The 21,365-nt window shown below is 44.6% G+C and overlaps 1 protein-coding gene across 1 annotated transcript in view; it reads right to left on the reverse strand.

Moving 5' to 3' along the window:
- LOC136852349 (prolyl 3-hydroxylase 1-like) overlaps positions 1-21,365 on the reverse strand; it is a 285,127-nt gene that overhangs the window by 261,559 nt on the left and 2,203 nt on the right. Inside the window, exons 2-3 of the mRNA XM_067126927.1 lie at positions 1,622-1,847; positions 1-68 (exon numbers count right to left, since the gene is read on the reverse strand). The exon at positions 1-68 is cut by the window's left edge and continues 76 nt beyond it. Of these exons, the coding sequence (XP_066983028.1) occupies positions 1-68; positions 1,622-1,847 (294 nt within the window). The remainder of the gene's footprint in view (positions 69-1,621; positions 1,848-21,365) is intronic.

Consider the following 21,365-nt stretch of genomic DNA (forward strand, 5'->3'; position numbering starts at 1 on the left):
ACTTCGTGCTCTGGCTGTTTTGCCAAAACAGTCGCTGCTGCATCAGTTGCTTCTTTCAGTTTGCCAGCCTAGATTAAACCAGAAATATTATTAAATACGGTTAACTATTAATGTAACAAGGATCATTATAGTTATTGTATACTCCACAACACTACATGACACTGACAATGAACAATGTCACAGCAAAAGGATACATATTCAACATTATCCTATAAGAATAAAAACTTAGTATATTGTGAAAAATTGAGTTCTATATTTAATATCAGCCTCTGAGCAGAACTACAAATAGACTATTGGACTTGACTTGGATAAAAAAAAAACCATTCATGACACCATGCCTTCCATGAACTGTAGGAGTTACAGAAGCCTTACTGCTAAAAATACTTTCAGCACAGCATGATGGGCCTCCAGAATTGCAACCATTCACTTAGGTGTTACCAAAATGATACGAAACTGATGTTGTGACTAACCTAGTGTCACTATAGGAACAAATATCAACAAAAGAATACCAAAAATAAAAATTTCTGTAAATGATTTCATGCTTTTACAAGCAAAATAAAATATGCACAATATATATCAAACAAAATAAAACAAGAAATGCTTATACATGTAACTATCAATGTTTTGATCAATCAATCATATTAAACCATGACAGATTAGAAAGTACTGTATGCCATCCAACTAAGATGCGAAAAGTAAAACTGGCCAACTCAGGTGCCTAAAGTGAATTGGCAAAGCTCACATGAAGGAACAGTTCTCTAAATGCAGTACTTCTCAGTCACTTGGTCATCTCAATAAATTTTATGTAATGTTTTTGGAAATTTTTATGTAAATAAAAAAAAAAAAATATAGAAAATTTTTAAAAATGCTTTTATTGTACTAAAAAGTAAACAATAATTTTTTGAGACATCAGAATTTTCTTACAATTAAATCATGTCTACAAAAATAAAAGCATGGGCGGCAAACATGGAAGGAAATCCTACAAGAAAAGAAATATATTTTTCTGTTTCTTGTAGCATTTCCTTCCAAGTTTGGCACCCACACTTTTATTTTTGTAGACATGATTAATTGTACGAAAACCTTGGTATGTCTCCAAAAATGATTTTTTACTTTTTAGTGCATTTTAATAAAAGTGTGTTTTAAAAAGTTTTTAAAATATTTTTTAGTTTATTCTTTTCAGCTTTGTCAGAAATTGTAACCAATTTATGATTGTAGCTAACGAAACTGAATGTGATATCCTGTTGAGCCAAAGAAGGTTTGAAAAATCTGTAGAGTTATTAACTTATTCTACAGAGTTTGAGAAGGTATGAAAAATCCAAAGATTTTCATACAAATCCTGAGATACTGGGAGAGGTCACTGCTGACCTAATCATGACAGGTTGTACTGTCACCAGGATTGAGTGACAATGCAAAATTTCAAGTCCACCGGATGAGGGGAACAGGTGGAAAATTCAGTTACAATTTTGACCCAAACAGACGCAGAAGTCAAGTTAAATAAAAGCATGTAAGAACTCTACCATGTTGAATGACTTGGACAAATTACATAAATAACATACTATTTTAATACTGTCTCAGTTATAATAATACCACTATGACAAAGTGGAATTGTCAATAAACCTACCCGGTAATAACAGAGCTGTAGATAATCATATGGTTTTCGAATTTCAAAGTCCTCATCAACATGTCCTTCAGCCACTCTGTCCATGCGGGACCCAAATACATCCTTCTTGCACTTCACCAGACATAATGTGTTACGGATGGATTTCTCAAAGAATCTATCTTCTTCAGTTAGATTTTCTGAAAGTAATTTCTCTCTAGCACTCTCTTCTGAACATTTTCTTCGACAGCTGTATGCAGAGACGTAAAAGAGATCAGAGACAAAATTTTTACAAAAGACAATAATCAAGGTTGGTACTGAACAATATGTTCATAACATGGCCATATTATCAAAATACAAGACAAAAAAGCAATATATTACGAAATCACCACATAATATAACGAAGGGCGTAGAATACTTAACTTATTATATCTATTATTACTTATCACTTTTATCAAACACTACCGTATATATTTATTTTTTGTGAGAGAGTAATGGCCTTTATTCTAAGGCATTTTCAAGCAAACTACTATAAAGAGTCATAGCATAACCATTTTAATGTATACAAAAATCACTATTTTTGAGTAGGTCTTCAGGTGAGGAACAGCTGTTCTGGTAGCTGGATGAACCAAGGGGAGGCACAGAACATTAAAAAAGGATACCGAGATTCATCAGTTTCTCTATTAAATCTCATTTGAACATCTTGAGCTGAATGAGGTCAAGAGTGTACAGACATGGGCTTAAAATGTCATTTTCCTTTAATAGCAGTTTTAATGCAGACAGTGGGATTCCTGGCAACAACCTTCATCAGCTGGCTGAACAAGGGAAAAGAGCACACCTCCAATTTGCTCCTTGGATGCTGGAAGGCATCCTGCATCACTGCCCTCAGATCTAGCACTGGAGAGCAGTCAAGTGGTAGCTTGTCATTTTAGGCTGTGGTAAACAGGTCACTTGATGAGCCACTCCACACTTCTAGCAGCTTGTCCACCAATCCTGATGCAGGGACCACTCCGTCCCTAAAACCTGGTCCTTTCTGCTCAGATGATCAGCCACACATTTCTTTTAACCGGGATATACTTCACAATTAAGTCCACTCCTATTTTCTCACCAGTCATACAGTTTCATGTGATACTGTTCCAGCTTGCTTGTTGATGACAGCCACTATGGTGGTGGGAATGATGTAGTGCCAACCACACCACTCATCTTGAAGGGGTTGATGAGCTACTTACCCTCCTCAGTCCCCCAAGGTTCCTGAATCACATCCTCCACTCAAGTGCGCTCCCTATCCCTTTCAGGAGGCATCAGAGAATACCAGCATCCCTGGGGATGGTTTGTTGAGTGGCACTCCTAGCTGGAGATTGTGGGAATCCATCCACCACTTGGGATCCCTTCTCACTTCCTTGCTTACTGGAATCTGTAGGTGGAAGGACTTCTCCAGCTACAGCTCCCAACACATCTTTAGCTGTCACTGCAAGGACCGAAGGTGGGCCCTCCCTCCTGGGTACTAATTTCTCCAGGGATGTCAGGTGACCCATCAACACCTGCCATTGCCTCATTGGCTGGGTAGGCCCCGTCACGAGCCTCTGGGCAGCTTCTTGCAGCTTGTCTACCCTTCTCCGTGGACGGAAAGGCTCTACTAGCACCGCATCTAACCACATCCCCAGATACTTTACCTCCAGGTTTGGCACCAGATTCGACTTATCCAGATGCACAATCACCCCCCATTCCCAGCAAAAATCCAACAGTTTGTCCCTGTCCTTCTCTAGCGTCTGTATTGACAATTTGTCCCTGTCCTTCTCTCGCGTCTGTATTGACAAAGTGAGGATGAACCGGTTGTCCAGGCACCTTCTCCGTCGTAGTCTTTGTGAGTGGGCCACAGTGCACACTAGCTGTAAGACCTGAGTGAAGACCTGAGAAGTTGTTGCAAGACCAAAGAAGAGGGCTTTGAAATGCTATGTTGCCCGTTGGCAAATGAATTGCAAGAATTTTCTCAAAGGGTGGATCAGAATGAGAAGGTTGGTGTCCTGCAGATCTATAGAGACATGTATTCTCCCTTGCTCATGAAAGCTAGTAATGGCTGGGCCATTTCTAGGCCATTCAAGGCAGACAGGTCTATAATCGGTCTCCATCCCCCTGAGGATTTCTCCAGGAGGAGCCAGCCATAGAAGCTTGGCAAAAGTTCCTCTACAACCTCAGTTGCCCCCTTCTGAAGCATAGCTCTTACTTCTGCTTGGAGGGCCTTGCCCTTCATTAACTCAGTCCTTCAAGGTGGAAATGAAATCAGTTGTGGTGGGGGGGGGTTCTCCCAAAGGGAAGTCTGTATCCTTTCTAGCGAACTGTGACTGCCCACTCCTCTGCCCAAAGTTCTGCTACATTGTCATGGTTTCTTCTCTTAGGAACCAGTGTTAACTGAAGAGATGTGGACCAAGAGCAGTGGTTACTTTAACAATCTTGGATAGATTTATTTTTTTTAACAGCTTTCTTTACAACATTTCCTAGTCAGCAAGGTTAACTGAATCCCTGTAGACAATAACCAACTCAATAAATCCCTACCTAACCAAGAATAACCTACAATCAAGATTTGTTGAGACAGCACTTTTATGGCACCTTAAGTTCAGTCCCTAAAATCTGAAACATAGGCATCACCAACAAACTATCAACCATCTAACACAACACACTGACACTTGCAGTCTGCTAACATCTTAAAAATTGTCAACCCTTGCACCAAAATAGTCTGACAAGTGTAACTTAAGCTTATTCACAATCACCAACCATTTTGTGCAACACTGTAGGTTTTCCACCAACAATGGCTGACAGTCTATATCCTCCAAGCACTACAACCTCTCTGGATGAAATAGGCAAATGCATTCAACCCAACCACTTCCTATCACTCTTTCATCAGGCACCTACTGCATCTTTTCACTTCCTATATTCTCCAAATGTACTTTCCTGACTATGCTGCCAAAATTTTACATCCACATGATCTCTCTTACCACAGCAGACCCACAATGGGAGCAAAACACTATTAGTGCTAATGCGAGTGAGAAAAATTACTGATATAAAAAAAAAATGCAAAACTCAATATAAAAATATAAAAACTTAACTTAGTATTAACTTTTAAATATTTACCTCTCCATTGCATAGCTTTCAATTCCATGCCAGTGGGAGTTTTGACTGACTGCATAAGAAAAAGAACACAGTTTTCAGTGAATATATGTTTTCTATCTATCGACTTCCCCACCCCCATCAGGGGACCAAAAGGTACAATGGCTCATAGCTGGTCAGTCTACTTCTGTCTGCTTTGAATTTCTGGAGGTAGGAAGGGCAAATTGTATGATGGAGAGGTATTTCAAAGACCATGCAAAGCCAATGATGGATGACTAACAGGCCCCTACACACAAGAGGGTCCACCTCCTAAACTCAATATTGAATACTTCCAAAAAACCACAAGTACAGTAGGTCTAAAAAGCAGTAGGCAAAAAAAAGACTACTGATCATGCCTCATTAAGGATACATATTAGCATGAGATTCCTTAACAAGAACCTAATGAAAAAGACATTACATTCTTATTCATCAGAACCTCTGGCTTCAGAACACTATTCATCAGAACCTCTGGCTTCAGAACACTACAAACACATTCTTTGCATCAGCTTTAACAGCTTTAGTACAACTCGGACAAAATCCTAAAGTCTTTACTGGACCCACAAAGGGGTCAACCTCCTCAAGCTCTAGTGATTCCAAACTGGTCAAGAGAATGTTGTAGGTAAAGGGCTAGCCCTGAGACCATTTTTAGCCCAAAATAAGGCAAAAAGACAAGAACTGCCTTGTCTAAGCAAAGCCTTCTTTAATGACAAAGCTTGTAGCTCCCTCACTCCTTGGTGTAGCCAAGGCTACTGTGAATCTCTTTTAAAAGGAGCTTGTTCCAAAAGTTCAAAGGGTGGCAACATAATGAACTTAAGAACCAGCACCAGAGATTGAGGAACTTCACCTCAACACCTCAGAAGACAGCTAGGTGTCTTTGTCCTTGGACATATCTGTGCCAGAGCCAACATGGCCCTCTAGCCTTAACGGCTGCTACCAAAGACTTTTTCTCAAGCTTGAGAAAAAAAGAAACTTTTATCATGTTGTTTATAGAATTACTGGCAATGAAAAAACCACCTAATGTGGTACCAGGATCTCTATACACAGACCACCAGTGTCGGCAGAATCGGCAAGTACATTCTCTCTTGGCACTGCCTTGAGCTCCCAGGAGCCCTCAAACATCTCCATGTGGTTATCGGCAGCTTGCAGGATTGTGATGAAACCTTTCCTCTCATGGCCTCTTCAAGAGATTCTTCCTGATAGGAAGAAGTAAGGGCAGATCTAACCACCACTGACTGAAACTGGAAACCCAGCCTTCCTTGGCCACTTGGGGTAACCAACACCAAGAGACAACTTACAGTCACTGATTCGTTGGTGACTTTCTGAATCGTAGCAAAACAATGAAAGGGTATAACAATTAAGGCCTGACTAGGCAAAAGCTAGAGGATCTTCCACTGGTGAACAATAAATTGGCAAACAAGATTCCACTTGGTCTCAAACAGGTTAATAAAAGGGGATCCCACAGAGCCCACTGTCTGATGCAAACCTCTGGATGTTGAGCCCATTCAATTGCTATTATTTGATCTCAGTGACTGAGTTCAGCAGCTAATAAAACTTTCATTAAAAGTTTGAGCAAAGTAATAAATCACAACTGAGGTTACATGTACTAATTTGACAAAATAACAAAAAAATGGAAGTGCATTTATAAAAATTAGTGCTCGCTCTCTTAACGCACAAAATAAATATCTCTAACAGGCTTTAATCTATTTGAATATGCTATAACTACCCTTATAGAGTGTAAAAGTTTGTCAAACTCATTATCCTTAAATGAGATGAAGCTGGCCTTATTACAACCCTGAGAAGGGAAGTAACTCAAAATTGTTTCAGTTCTCAGTCCAGGGCAAAAACCAAATACTAGTATCTTCAATGCAAAAGCCAGCATTCCACAAAACTCTTACTCTTTCACAGGCGCTTTAAGAAACTTTCATTAACCCTTAAGGGATGGAGGTCTGGTTGGATCTTTCACTGAACACCACAGGTTAGAGGAACGTCCTCTGATGCTGGCCGTTCTGTGAAATATTAATTTTGATAAGCTCTAACGGGGCACAAAGAAGCCTCCAATTCTTGAGGCCAGCCACTTGGGAGGGTTCTGAATGGTAAGGACGAGGCCACGGGTTGGAAGAGACTTCGTTCTTAGCCAGAAAATTCAATGTGAGCAAGCAAACAGCATTACCTTGTGAAAAACCACTTCCTTGTCATTAGCTTGTATTTCCCACTAACCCTCTTTGCCGTTGCTAAAGTAGCCAAGAAAAAGGGATTTCTTAAGTGAGGTCTCTAAGAGAAAGATATTTCCCTAAGGTTTGTACACCTTAGAGACGTGCTCACCTCAAAACCTACATCTAAATTCAGGCAAGAGGCAGGTTTGGGGCCTTAGCTGTCAATCTAAGGACTTGAGGAGAGTCTGACAAGTCTCGGTTATTTGATGAGTCTAACCCCTATGGTAGAAAACGGAGGACAGCACTTAGCTCTGTAGCCCTTGATGGTTGGTATCAATTTCTTAGTCTCAAGTAAATGAAAAAATCAGCAAGTTGAGTTATAGACATCGAAGAGAGGAGATACTATTTTTTTTCTACACAGTTCCTGAAGACTATCCACTTGGATTGGTATAATTTTATAGAGAGTCCCTTCTGCACCTCGCAATGGCCTCTGCAGCCTTGCTTGAAAAACCTCGCGCTCTGATGAGCTTCTGACAGTCTGAAGCCTGTCCAGGCGCGAGAACTAGACAATCCTGGTGAACTTCATTGGGGTGGGATTGTCTGAGAAGCTTGACTTCTTTGAGGAGAAACCTCGGGAAGTCTATCAGGAGACCCTAGCAGGTCAGGAACCACTCCTTCCTTGGCCAGAACAGGGCAGCGAGGATCTTGGCTACGACCTTCTGATGGAATTTCACTTTATCGCACCTGATGGGCGAAAGGAGGAGGAAGGCATCGCAAACAATTTAGGTAGTCTAGGAGCATGGCGTCCACCAAATTAGTCAGTGGGTCTGGAACGCTGGTGAGACAGAACACTGAGAGACGATGGTTCTTGGAGGTGGCGAGAGATCTATTATGGGAGTGCCACAGATTCCACAGATCTAGGCACACTCCCCCGGGTGCAGGGGTCCACTCCGTGAGAGTCAGTTCCGGCTGGCTGGTGGTCATGGGGCGTTCAGTTTCAGGCCGAGAGACAGGGCCACCTGTTGCTGTCCGCCCACAGAAGAAGGTCCTCGCGGCTTTGAACAGGGCAAAGGAATGAGTACTCCTGTTTCGGATGTGAAGCTGAGCCGTCAGGTTGTCAGCGTGAACGGGCGACGCCTGCTTGGCCTGAGGCGTGCTGGGTCGAAGATTCCTGGAAGCGAGGTAGATAGCCAACGGATTTCATGGCTGATGATGTGGAGCTTCTTCTGTTAAGTCCGACCAAACTCCTGGCAGTCTGAGGTTGGCTAGATGTACTCCCACCCAACATTGGGCGTCTGAGAACATCTGCAAGAGATGGTTATGCCCGGGAGAGATCTGAACCCTCCAGCCTTTCGGCGACCTCCACCCCAGAAAAGATGCCCTTGACGTCAGGGAATGTTGAAGACCGTGGAAGTCCGTTTCGGTCCTTCTGTCCCAGGTCCCTGAGAGGAGAAAGGCTGTAAGGGTCTCATGTGCAGGCGGCCTGTGCCTAAAATTGCTCCGCTGGCGACAGAGTTCCCGGAGGCAAATTCACTGTGGGCGGAGCAACTGTCAGGAGGAAACTTCTCACTGTCTGAAGCAGGAGGAGACCCTTTTGGGGAGACAGAAAAAGCCAAAAGCTAGACTGTCAGAGTCATCCCCAAATAAAGAATCCTCTGTGAAAGACTAGCTCGACTTTTCACGTGTTTATCAGAATCCTAAGTCGAGGTAACCTTGGGGTTCTGTGGAGTCCTGATGATGAGCGGAGTAATGATCGTCTAGGTACAAGGAGATCCGAACTCCCTCAGGTGGGAGCCAATGACCTATCGGAGGCGAGGAGTCTGTAGTAAACCTTGCGGGGGCTGTCGACAGGCCGAAGCAGGAGCCGGAACTTGTGAAACTCTGTCCTTGAAAACAAGCGAAGATACCTCCTGGAGTCCTGATGTACTGGAATGTGATAGGCATCTTCCATGTAGAAGTCACCATCAATCCCCCGAGTTAGTGCCTGAAGAACTGGCCCAGTTACGTTTCCATGGAGAACTTGGTTTTCACTATGTACATATTGAGGCACTTCGTCGAGAACTGACCTCAACTGATGACTTGGGGACTACAAACAGGCGGTTGTAGAAAACCTGGAATGAACCACGTCCTACTTTTCGCCGATGACCGCTTTCCTAAGAGGGCCGGACTTCTGTCTCTAGGGCAGCTTGACTGAGCCTCTTGAGTATGCTGTCAAAGGAAATGAGGAAAGTGGAGAGGAGAGGTTGGGGCGAGCGGCGAGCGGTAACCTAGCTGGAGCACTTGCACCACCACTGATCACCTCTGTCTCTCCATTCCTCCCAAAGAGAGCTGAGTCTGGCCCCCCACCGGTGCATGGAGGACAGGATCCTGGGCTTACTGGTATGACGACCTTGTGACTTGAGGAGGGCACCCTGGGTTGGAGGCGGGACCTTGAGTAAAGGTTTGGACCTGGAGTTCTGAAGCGGATGCCTGTTAAGAGAATCACCATCTTGGTCAAGGGCGAGAGCAGGTGGCCTCGGTCTGGTGGAGGACATGAACCCAGGATGTGTGGCGATGCCCTCTTATCCATGGCTGACAGGACGTCTTTCACTACTGCTTCTGGGAAGAGGCCCTCCTTGTCAAAGGGTGCGAACATCAAAGCCGTTCTCTGCGAAGAAGTCACAGCCTTAGACAGAAAGAGCTTATAAGTTTCCCTCTTCTTCAGGTAGCCATGGCAAGGAGAAATTTCGCCTGCCGCATCATGGATAGTGATATCGGTGCAGGAAAGGAACCCGTGATTTTCAAGGCGTCTTCTGCGAGATTAGCCTACTCCACCTGTTTGAAAATAGCTCCCACTGACCAATCGTCAAAGCGACAATCTCTAGGAGCTTGAAAGAGGTTCCTGGAAAATGTTTACATCTAGGGCGAAAAAGAAGGAGTCTTGGCTGCCTCGAATGGGAAAATGCGTCTTGAGGGTCCACAGGGGCCGAAGTCCTTGTGCTGAAATTACGGATCCCAGTGAAGGAGAAGCTCCTGTGCTGTAATAATTTTGCCTCCTTTTAGAGCAGCTTTGAAGGAGGAATGCATAAGCGACTTTGACTTACCTGAGGACCTCTTGGCTTTGTACGCCTCTACCTCTTTTATTGCTTTCTTGCGGAGCGGTGGAGTACCAGCAGGAAGTGAAGTGGCAGGACCTTGTTTCCCAGGCGCAGCGTGAAATTCGGAGAAGAGGGGGCTGTCGGCTGAAAATGTGCGAGTCTGACTGCAAGCTGAGTAGAGAGCGTAATGTGAAGAGAGGCCCGATTCACCTGAGCCTTCCTCTTCACAGAAAGGAATCGGTTCCGTGCCCAGACCGTCAGGGTTGAGGAGGAAAGACTTCTTTATCCTCAGGAATGCAAGGACTGCGGACTACCTTTCTGGCTTCCTTCAACAGAATAGACTCCTGGAGCGAGGATGCCCAGCCAAAGGTGCAGACACTTGGGTGTGTAGGAGGAGGAAGTAAGAGGCCGGGTACTTGCGAGGCGGAACTTCTGGAAGAGGCTAGGCCTCTTCGGCTGCACTAGGTGACCTGGGAGAAGCATCTGAAATGTATTTTCTTGATCGGATCCCACGCTGAGCAGCCAGGTATAGGGCTGGCTGTCCTTTTCTTGAAAAGTTTAGTAACCCTAGGGCAGGGGTATCCGAAGATTGCCTCTTTAGGGCCGAGAGGTCTGATGCCACTTGGAAGTAGCGGAGGGGATCGAAGAGCTGGAATATATGAAGAGACTGAAGATGAACTGCTGCTACTCTCACCTGAAGAGCTTAACCTTGGAAATAGTGCGCCGCCTGCGACAGCCTTGATGAAGCTTCTGAGACACCATCCTGCGATGTCGGTGATGGCGAAAAGATCGGCGTCGATGGATCACTTTCCGTCTCCTGAAGCTTTTGGCGCTTGGCGAGTCAAGCTTACTACTTCGCCACCAGGACTAAAGGCTTTCCTGTGTGCCTTAGAGGGCGAGCCTGCTGTTGACCGTAATTCTGACCTTTTCGCCAGCACCGGACTGTCTTCTAGCCTCGGAAAGCGGCGGGACAGCTGCCTTTGCTCAAAAAGATTCAGAAAAACGAGCAGACTCGCCCGAAGCGCGATTACGCGAACAACCGCATTATTATCACCAACACCAACGCAGCGTCATCACGGCCTTCTAACGCCGGACGCTGCGGTGCGAGCACTAAACTTAAGACCGACTCGCTGGCGTTCATTTGCGCTTCATTTGATTTCTAAAGAGCAGATTCTGATTTATCAGCCTCGAGGCTGGGCTTGGCTTTAGGGAAAACATACTGGGAAGCTGGTGAAGAGGGAATGAGAGGGGAAAGAGCAGCGGTAGAGGAGGGGTAGGAGAGGAGGAAGGTGGCCGGTGAGGAGGTAGCGTAATGCCACCACGAAGAAGATGATAGCCTAGCTTCCTTACGGCAAAGGCTTTCCTATCCCTATCCTATTGGCTTTATCTGATGGTAACTGTATGTTTGCAAACTCTGACTCCATTCAACCATTCACCATGTGTTCTCCTGGGAACACTCTTGACCCTACATGCTGTACACTGAGATGGCGTCGTATTTAAGTTTAACTAGTTTGGCGGAGCATTAAATTCCCCTCTGCCAAACTCTGGATCCCGAGAAGCAAGATCCGACGCCTTCACAATTCCAGAGAGCTAGGCTAGCTAGATAAATAAAGCGAGCAATTGGTACTTCACCAGGAGAGGCGCCACAACTAAGTGCAGCAGACAAAGGGAACCCAAACAGTTTGAGGCAGGCGGGCCAGCGCGAGATCTGCGTTCCCTCGCCCAAGAATAAACTGACCTGGGTTTATGGGTATGTCTCCTGCCACGCTACCCCCACCAGCATCTGGTGGGGTTAGATCTCCATAATTATCAGCGATCAAACAAAGTTTGAAAATTTATATCTCGGGCCGATGTCGATTTTAAAGAGATAAAAGCTTTTACAGTGTTTTGGTAAGTCATTATAATGAAACCTAGAACTATAATTTCTAATAGCTGGAACCAACAACATTTAGAGTATCTGAGAAACTAAAGAGCTTAATGAAGTTGTTTATAGAGGGGCATGTACAAGAAATACCTCAAGCCCAACACAAATAAAAGAGAAACTGCCCACTGCCTCTTAATCATTGGCAGTTAAACCTCTTGTAAACTTGAGGATAGATTAAAAAAAACTGTATACATCAGAAAAATATCACTCTTGCACAAGATGGCTTATAGTATCAACACAATAATCTGGAGCACATGGAAGCTTAGAAAACTTCATAACATGCAATGGCTTTAGAAGATCTTCCTGAAAAAAAGTTCTAGGGGAATACTACACAGAATCTGTCTTTGGAATATACACAGAATCACAGAATCTGTCTTTGGAATAATTTCTTCCAACTCCTGGAGAAACGGCCATTGGATTATAACGTCTTCTTAAATCTTAAAGACTCTAGTTGTATGACAGGAGTAGTATTTACTGTGATCCTCACAAAGCAGGTGGTTCATATTTACCACATGAGGTTAATTAAACACTTTACAAATTCTAAAGGTCAAGCAAGTTATATTACTTTTGTATTATTTTATTTTTGGAGGAGGAGGAGGAGGAGGAGGAGGAGGAGGAGGAGGAGGAGGAGGAGGAGGAGGAGGAGGGGAGGAGGAGGAGGAGGAGGAAGAGGAGGAGGAGGAGGAGGAGGAGAGGAGGAGGAGGGAGGAGGAGGAGGAGGGAGGAGGAGAGGAGGAGGAGGAGGAGGGAGGAGGAGGAGGAGGAAGAGGAGGAGGAGGAGGAAGAGGAGGAAGAGGAGGAGGAGGAGGAGGAGGAGGGGAGGAGGGAGGAGGAGGGGAGGAGGAGGGAGGAGGGGAGGAACAGGAGGGAGGAGGAAATGCAGCCAAGGAAATTAAGAGGAGGAGGGGAGGAGGAGGAGGAGGAGGAGGGGAGGAGGGAGGAGGAGGAGGGAGGAGGGAGGGAGGAGGAGGAGGAGGAGGAGGAGGAGGAGGATTAGTTTGGTGGTGCTGTAAGCCATATATTTTTAAGGGTAATGTTGTAAGATGACTTTGAAATGATATTAAGTGTTTTAGGATGATAGTTTAAGGTATATTTGGTGTTTGAACTATTAAATTAGGCAGTTATAAGCATTCTTAGAGGGATATTTGGTGTCTTAACTATTAAAATAGGCAGTTAAAAACATTTTTTTGTGGGGGTCAAGTACAGTATTCACGGATTTTAGCTGTTCGAGGGTGGTTGTGGTCCCTATCACCCACAAATACCAGGGGGCGACTCTACGGTTGACAGCCTTACCTCCAGACAGCATCAGTCTCCTGAATGCCCAGACAGCATCAGTCTCCTGAATGCCCAGTCTTCATCAGGATTATGACTTCCCAATGACGATGACATCCTACCTAAAAAGTGGGTGCACCTAATGGCTGAAGGGATGCACTACTTCCCTGTGAGGCTTTTACTTGATTTCATTTACCCATATTTGTCCTTATTACATTTTAGTTTTCTGTATAAAAAACTATTGTGGTGACTTTGTCTGCCCTCAGATCTTAAAAACTTCTGAGGCTAGAAGGCTGAAAATTTTTATGCTGATCATCCACCTTCCAATCATCAAACACACCAAATTGCAATCCTCTAGCCTCAGTAGTTTTTTATTTTATTTAAGGTTAAAAATGACATTTTTATGATAAAATGAAGTTTTATATATACCTACCCAGTAATTACGTAGCTATTAGTTTCTTTTAACCGGCAGCTCAAAATTTTGAAATTGCGGGTCACACTGGTTTGTTTTGGTTATGGCGACGTGTCCCACCCACTTTCGGGTGTAAGAGAAGGTACAACATAGCAAAGAGTTGCAATTTGTTTATGCCCTTATGTCTAAGTGAGGGGAGGCGGGTGGGCTCTGACTATGTAATTACTGGGTAAGTGTATATAAAAATTTATTTTATTATAAAAATGTCATTTTTATATAAGTAACTTACCCAGTAATTATATAGCCGATTCCCACATTAAATGGAGGTGGGATTGTTGGACATATCTACCCCAAAACATTGTAAATAGTAATGAGTTTGAGAATAGAAATTTGCTAACATTGAATCAGTGTTGTTGAACCTTACCTGATAAGAGAGCTGCTACCTCTGGCTGGCGCTCATCTTATCCACTAGAGGCGAGGAGGTAAAGCCTTGAGGGCCTACTACTACAGTGGGTGCTATGTGGTGATGGACTAATTTCCGAGGGCTACCAAAGTACAACAAGATGCCCCTGCCCACGGCGCAGTACCATACAAAATAACCAGAGTAAATAGTCACCATAACCACCAAAAAATCAAATTAAAAACACCAATACCCAACTGTAAAACCAAAAGACTGGAGGGTACTCCAAGTACATAGTGCTCCCAGGCTCCCCAAAACTAAACACCCTAAGCAAGGCAAAGAGATTAAAGAAAGGACATTGCTTTCTATGTTAACTTCCCCAACACCATGCCAGCCGTGTAAAACAGACCCAAGGTACTGCATTGATCGTAAGTAGTCTCGATATCCCTTAAATAATGCGATGCAAACACCGACTCGCACTTCCAAAACGTCGCTTGCACAACTGACATGAGGGATAAATTGCGCTTAAACGCCAAAGACGTAGCAACTGCTCTTATCTCATGGGGTTTTGCCTTGAAAGAGGAGAGCGAGTCTTCGTTCACCATGGAATGTGCTTCGGAAATCAGAAAAAATACCAGGGCATTCTTAGACAGGGGTCTAGAGGGATATTTCACAGAACACCAAAGGTTTCTTGAAGTACCATGAATGTCCTTCGTTCTGTGAAGATAAAACTTTAGGGGGGTTACTGGACAGAGTTCTTTCTTCTTCAGACAGCCCCACTATCTCAGACAAGTTCTTGATCATAAAAGAACGAGGCCATGGGTTCGATGGCGATTCGTTCTTAGCCAGAAAGTCTAGGGAAAAGGAGAAAACTGCATTCTCCTAAGAAAATCCTATGTTTCTGTCTAAAGCACGGATTTCACTGGACCTCTTAGCAGTGGCCAAGGCAACCAGAAAAAGAGTTTTCCTGGTTAGATCCCTTAAAGAGATAGATTGCATGGGCTCAAAACGTGAAATGGAAAGCCACTTAAGGGCCATGTCTAAGTTCCAGGACAGCAAAGATTTTTCTTTAAGCTTTGCGGTGTCAAAGGACTTAATAAGGTAAGACAAATCCTGGTTCGACGATAAGTCCATTCCTTTATGGCGGAAAACTGAGCAAAGCATAGCTCTATATCCTTTAATGGTAGGGGTGGAAAGTCCTTTAGCGGAGCGTAGAAACAGAATAAAGTCCGCTATTTCTGCTACAGAGGTCTCAGAAGAGGACACGTTACAGTATTTTGTCTGCACCAGGACCTGAAGATGGACCATTTTGCCTGGTAGACATTATCTGAAGACTGTCTTCTACACATCACAACTGTGTCTGCAGCCGCTCTTGAAAAGCCCTTCTTTCAGAGCAGTCGCCTAACAGTTTGAACCCTGTTAGGGCCAGAGAAGACAGGTTTTGGTGGAACTGCCGGAAGTGAGGTTGCCTGAGAAGTTGTTGCTTCTGTGGCAGCAGTCACGGGAAGTCCGCAAGTTCTAGTAGATCCAGGAACCACTCTTTTGCTGGCCAGAAGGGGGCTATCAAGATCATGGATAGGTTTTGATGAGACCAGAATTTGTTGATGACTTGCCTCACTAAACTGAATGGGGGAAAGGCATACAGATCTCTCTTGAACCAATCCTGCAACATTGCATTGGTCGCCATGCCAAGGGATCTGGAACTGGTGAGCAGAAGAGAGGAAGTCAGTGATTTCTGGAGGACGCGAACAAATCTATCATGGGTTTCCCCCAGAGCTTCCACAGATCCAGACAAACCAATGGGTCTAATGTCCATTCTGTGGGAAGGATCTGTCTCTGATGGCTCAATTCATCCACGAGAATGTTGAGTCTCCCCTGGATAAAACGCGTTGTCACTTGAGTGTCGCTCTGGTGTAACCAAAGAAGGTCCCTTGCTGCTTCGTACAGGGAGAAAGGGTGGGTTCCTCCTTGTTTCTTGATGTACGTCAGTGCTGTCGTGTTGTCTGTCCTCCCCCGAATTTCTGAAGTGAAGCACTGTAGGCCCAGAAATATCGCCTGTAATTCTTTTACATTGATGTGCCAGTTTTGCCGTTCTTGAGACCAGGTCCCTTAGGCCGGGCGCACATTGAGACGCAGGCGACGCAGGCGACACAGGCAGCGCAGCACAGAGCAGGGCAGAAAACTGCATTTCACTATTTTAAAAGTAAGCGCGCACATTGTCAAGCAGGACAGCACAGCGCAGGGGCGGACCTGTTTTCGCCTGCGTCACGCAGTGTTTGAAACGCAGTTTTCTGCGCACATGCGGCACTGAAGTAACTCGCTCAGTAATCCACCAAATTATTATATGTGAAAGTCATATGTCTGATGATTTTGTTAATTTCTGATGAATCTCTGAAAGACCTGTGTGCTTCTTATCAACACTGTTTTCCTGTTATTTTTCATTTTTACAATTATCCATTATAATGACATTATGGAGGCAGTATTACAGGTCAAAAGAAAAGGGAATTGTTCATCAGATGATTTTTTCCTCCGTTCCTATATTGCTGAAAGACAGATGTGAAAGGCTAAAACTTATCTTAAAAACACAGCCAGTTTTCTCTACTCCCGATTGGTTTTTGGGCGTTGCAACCTTCAGATGATATATCACTTTGTATCATGTTATGCACCTTATCAAATTGTTCTCTGCTTAATCTGAAATAATTCTTGAATTATTCATCACTCAACTCAGATGTTAAACCAAATGCACCATGGGTATTCCTCTGGCCATGTACTCACTCCTCCACAGTGATCTCTTTCCCTACAAATGTCATATAATAACAAAGTATTCTCAATTCTGAGTCAGATTCTGAGCTGAGGTTTCTCAGGTAATCGTGAGCTGCAGCCATGATCTCAGGGCCTGCATAGGACGACAGACTGCTTCCCATTGTGCGCACCACACCTATGCTGACCTGCCCTGCCCTGCCCTGCCCTGCCCTGAGTCTGCCCTGCTCTGCACTGCCCTGCGTCTCAATGTGCGCCCGGCCTGACACTTCTTTTAATCCCAAAAGAGCTCCCCAACACAGGTTCGATGCATCTGAAAAGAACTCTAGGCTGGGATTCAGAGGATGAAGAGATTTCCCTTCTGACAATCTCTTCCTGGAATTCCACCAGCGAAGATCCTCCTTGATTTCCATCGTTGCCAGGAACACGAACAAATCCACACACTTTTTCCTGTTCCAGCTGGCTCTGAGGAAAACTGGAGAGGTCTCAGATGAAGTCTTCCCAGTGATGAACTGTTCCATGGATGAGAGGGTACCTAGAAGACTCATCCACTGATTGGCCAAGCAAAAGTTTGGATTCAGAAATTCTTCCAATGTCTGGAGACACTTTTCTGTTCTCTTCGGGACTGGAAACCTGAAAATCCAGAGAGTTGATCGTCATCCCTAAGTAAGGAATCTCCTGAGAAGGCATCAGGAAACACTTGTCACGATTGATGAGAAGGCCCAATTCTTGAGCCAAGAGAAGTCGTGTGAATGTCCTCCGTACATTGAGCTTTCGAGCAGGAACATAGTAGCCAGTCATCTAGATATAGGGAGATCTTTATCCCCATCAAATGAAGCCATGTCACTAGGGGAGCCAATGCCCTGGTGAACACTTGCGGCGCTGTTGAGAGGCCGAAGCAAAGAGCCTGAAATTGGAACACCTTGCCCTGAAACACAAACCTGAGGTACTTTCTTGAAGTCGGATGTACTAGAGTGTGAAAGTACGTGTCCTGCATGTCGATGGACGCCATCCATTCTCCCAGGCAAATGGATGCAAGGACCGAATGGTTTGTTTCCATCTTGAATGTTGTATTTTTGACAAAGATATTTAGAGCACTTACGTCAAAACGGGTTTCCAGCCCCCTAATGACTTGGGCACCACAAAGAGATGGTTCTAGAATCCTGGAGAATGAATGTCCTCTACTAGCTCTATAGCCTCTTTCTGAACAAGGGACTCCACCTCTAGCAAGAGGGCAGCAAATCTCTCTGAGCCTGGAGAGTAAGGTGTTAATTCAACAGGCTTACAGATTAGAGGAGGTTTGTTCAAAAAGGGGATAGAGTAGCCCTCCTTCAGGGCAGACACTATCCAAGATTCCACTCCCTTTTGTTCCCACCATTCCCAAAAGTGAAGGAGCCGCGCTCCTACCTGAGTACGGAGGACTATGTTTTCATTTCTTGGAGTAAGACTTGGAAGAGGACTTCTTGATGGAACGCTGTGGGAAACGGGAATAAGTTCTTGTTCTAGTCTGGGATCTAGAACGGGAGCTCCGAAAGGGAGTAGGTTGCAGCGAAGACGAAGATCTGGGAGGAAAAGACGAAGAATCCTTGGGGCGTCTCGTAGATTGGGAGAGCAGGTCCTGAGTGTTCTTTTTCTGCAGGTCAGAGGCGATGTTCAGTACTATAGCCTGTGGAAAAAGATATGTCTCATCCAAGGGGGAAAATAGGAGGGCTGATCTCTGAGACGGAGTGACGCCTTTCGAAGTAAAGGAGCACCAAAGCTCCCTCTTCTTAAGAATACCCGTGGCGTACAGACTGGCTAACTCCTCCATGCTATCACGAACACCTTTCAATGCAGGAAAGTACTCCCAAGAGATCCGACGAGATTTCTTGAGGTAACAAAGAGCACTTTCTAAGTTTGCGCGCCAGAGCGCCCACTGCCCAGTCAAGGAAGCTCATCACTTCAAACACCTTAAAAATATTTTTAAGAAGGTGCGCAAGTTCCGAGGCGGAGAACATAATTTTGGCTGAGGAGAAAGCTGATCTCCTAGCTGAGTTGATAAGGCCGGAGAAGTCTCCCTGAGAGGAGGCAGAGATTCCTAGGGAAGGAGCTTCTCCAGTTGCATAAAACCTGTAGCTTGACCTGGACAATCTGGAAGGAGGGAAACAAAAAACTGCTTTGCCTTGTTCCCTATTCTCAGAAAACCACCCTTCTACTTCATCCAGTGCCTTCTTTGCTGAAGAGGAAAGAACTTATTTCTGTAATTTCGAAGGACCAACTGAGGGAGCTTCCACAAAAAAGGTCGAAGCAGGAACGGAGGGAGTAGCTGATGAAAAGAAGTTAGGATAAATTGCTAGCAGGAATCTCAACAGCGCAGAGTACGCCAACGAAGGAGCATCTTGTTCTGGAACAACTTCTTCCTCAGAAGAGACAGGAGAAAGTGATAAGTCCGCTGTTGTCTGAGCCGTAGGAGGAGCCTTCTGAAGCAAACTGAGAATATTATCCAATTTGCTCTGAATCAGGTCGACTGGAGGAGGAACAACGTCCAAGACGACATTACTAAGAAGCGGTGGAGGAGCGGGTGCCAATGGGTGCTCGGGGAGCGCTGTCGAGACGAGAGTCAGAGACGAAACCTGTTGTAGAACAGGCGCCAGCGGGCGCTCAATTGCAAACGGGAGCTTGGGCGCTACGACACTGGTTGCTGGGCGCTGATTGCGCTGAGTGCGCAACTCCTAAAGCAGTCGCTTCTTTATTCAACAAAGAACGTCTCCGCGCCACAAGGCACTTTGGCGCCAAATTACGATCGTCATTCGAGGAAGATGAAGAGAATTGTTCCGTGGTGTCCCAATGACTACACGATGGGCACGCTGAATCCTTGCTCTTCTTACAAGGAACAAGGGAAAAAATCTCAAACTCCACTGCACGCCTTTTCAGTGGGTATGCTTGTCAGCACAGCGTCGTGCGCGCCTGGGACTAAAATCTTTGGAGTTGGAGGACATACAATGAGCGCTCACTTGACGGCCTTTCCAACGGCCTTTGGTTTCAGTCTGGGAATTGTCAACAGACTGAACTGAGGGAGCGACTGCTCGGGGGCAGACCCCACCGACCTCCCTTAGGCTGCCAGTTTGACTCCTCCCAGGTGCTGGGGAGTATGTCAGGGACCTTGGCCTAGGAGAATTGGCGGGCTGAACAGCCACCTCCTCCACTATCACTGCACTTGCACTGGGCACCACGGGGTGCTCTGACTCACTTTTGTCCATTAGCACTTTCATCGACGACGCTAATTTAGTGATCAATTGAACAATCTGACAGTGTCGATTATTGGGTTCGACTGGTGATGGTGTTGGGGTCGGAAACATGAGAGCCAGGTAGAGGAGAGGGTTGCACAGGTGGAGGAGATGGAATGGGAACGGAAGAAATTACAGGAGCAATTGCATCTGACTTAGCGGATAAATCCTGACTAGCTAAAGCTTTACTAGATTCCCTAGCCATAGGTTTCCTCTTCCTATCTCCAGCTAGTTTCTTAAGATGTGCATCTAAAGTCTTCCACTTCTCAATATCCCAGTCATTACACTCCTCACAACGTAAATCTACTGAACATGTTTGTCCCCTGCATAGAATACAAACAGTGTGCGAGTTGTAAGAATTTTAGTTAGTCTAGTATTGCAGCCTTTGCTGCAATGCCTAATACTAGAACTACTGGTGTCAGACATCCTAGAAAAGTCTAATACAAGTAAAAAAAAATGGGCAAAGAGTCATCAACCAATGATCAAAACTTGCCTAACACTATCTTAATTATGCCGAAAGGCTACGAAAATAAATACTTCACCAATTGAAGATAATGCAAACAACCAGCAAAGTGTAAATTCCAAAAATTTGAGCTGCTGCCAACCACAGTCCTTCAACCACAGCCGGCAGAAACAAATTGAAGCTCTTTGCTATTTTGTACCTTCTCTTACACCCGAAAGTGGGCGGGGCACGTCGCCATAACCAAAACAAACTAGCGTGACCCGCAATTTCAAAATTTTGAGCTGCCGGTTAAAAGAAACTAATAGCTATGTAATTACTGGGTAAGTTACTTATATAATTAGCCATAATCGTACTTCTAGCACTGCTATAGGTACCAACAACACAGGCCACCATTGGACCGTGGCTGAGTTTCATGGACCACAGCTAAGAGTTTCATGGGCCATGGCTGGGGCCACTACTGGACTGTGGTTAAGTTTCATGGGCTGTGGCTGAAAGTTTCATACAGCATTATACACTGTGCAGAAAACTTGACTGCACCAAAGAAAATTTGGCACATTTTTTACTTGTTTATTACTGGGTTCAATTTCCACATAAAAATTTTCATTTAATACGTTGGACATTTTACACTTATAATAGTGAACTGTGATTTGTTTATCCTAATCTAATTAATAAAAAAAAAGTAAATTTCTACTTGAAGTTTAATACCTGACTACCTCACATGAATGCCATATTTAGTACCAGCCCCACAGGTATGAATGTTAAAACATAAAGTGTCAAATTCTTTGTAACCGTAAATTTCTGACAGGTTTTAGCACACTTTTCATATTAAGCATATTATGGAGTTTTAGAAACAAAACCAAAAACTCCAATACTATGAACTGATACTAAAGTAAAACA

This window comes from Macrobrachium rosenbergii, chromosome 3 (genome assembly GCF_040412425.1).
Source record: "Macrobrachium rosenbergii isolate ZJJX-2024 chromosome 3, ASM4041242v1, whole genome shotgun sequence".
In the NCBI taxonomy this organism is placed as follows: domain Eukaryota; kingdom Metazoa; phylum Arthropoda; class Malacostraca; order Decapoda; family Palaemonidae; genus Macrobrachium; species Macrobrachium rosenbergii.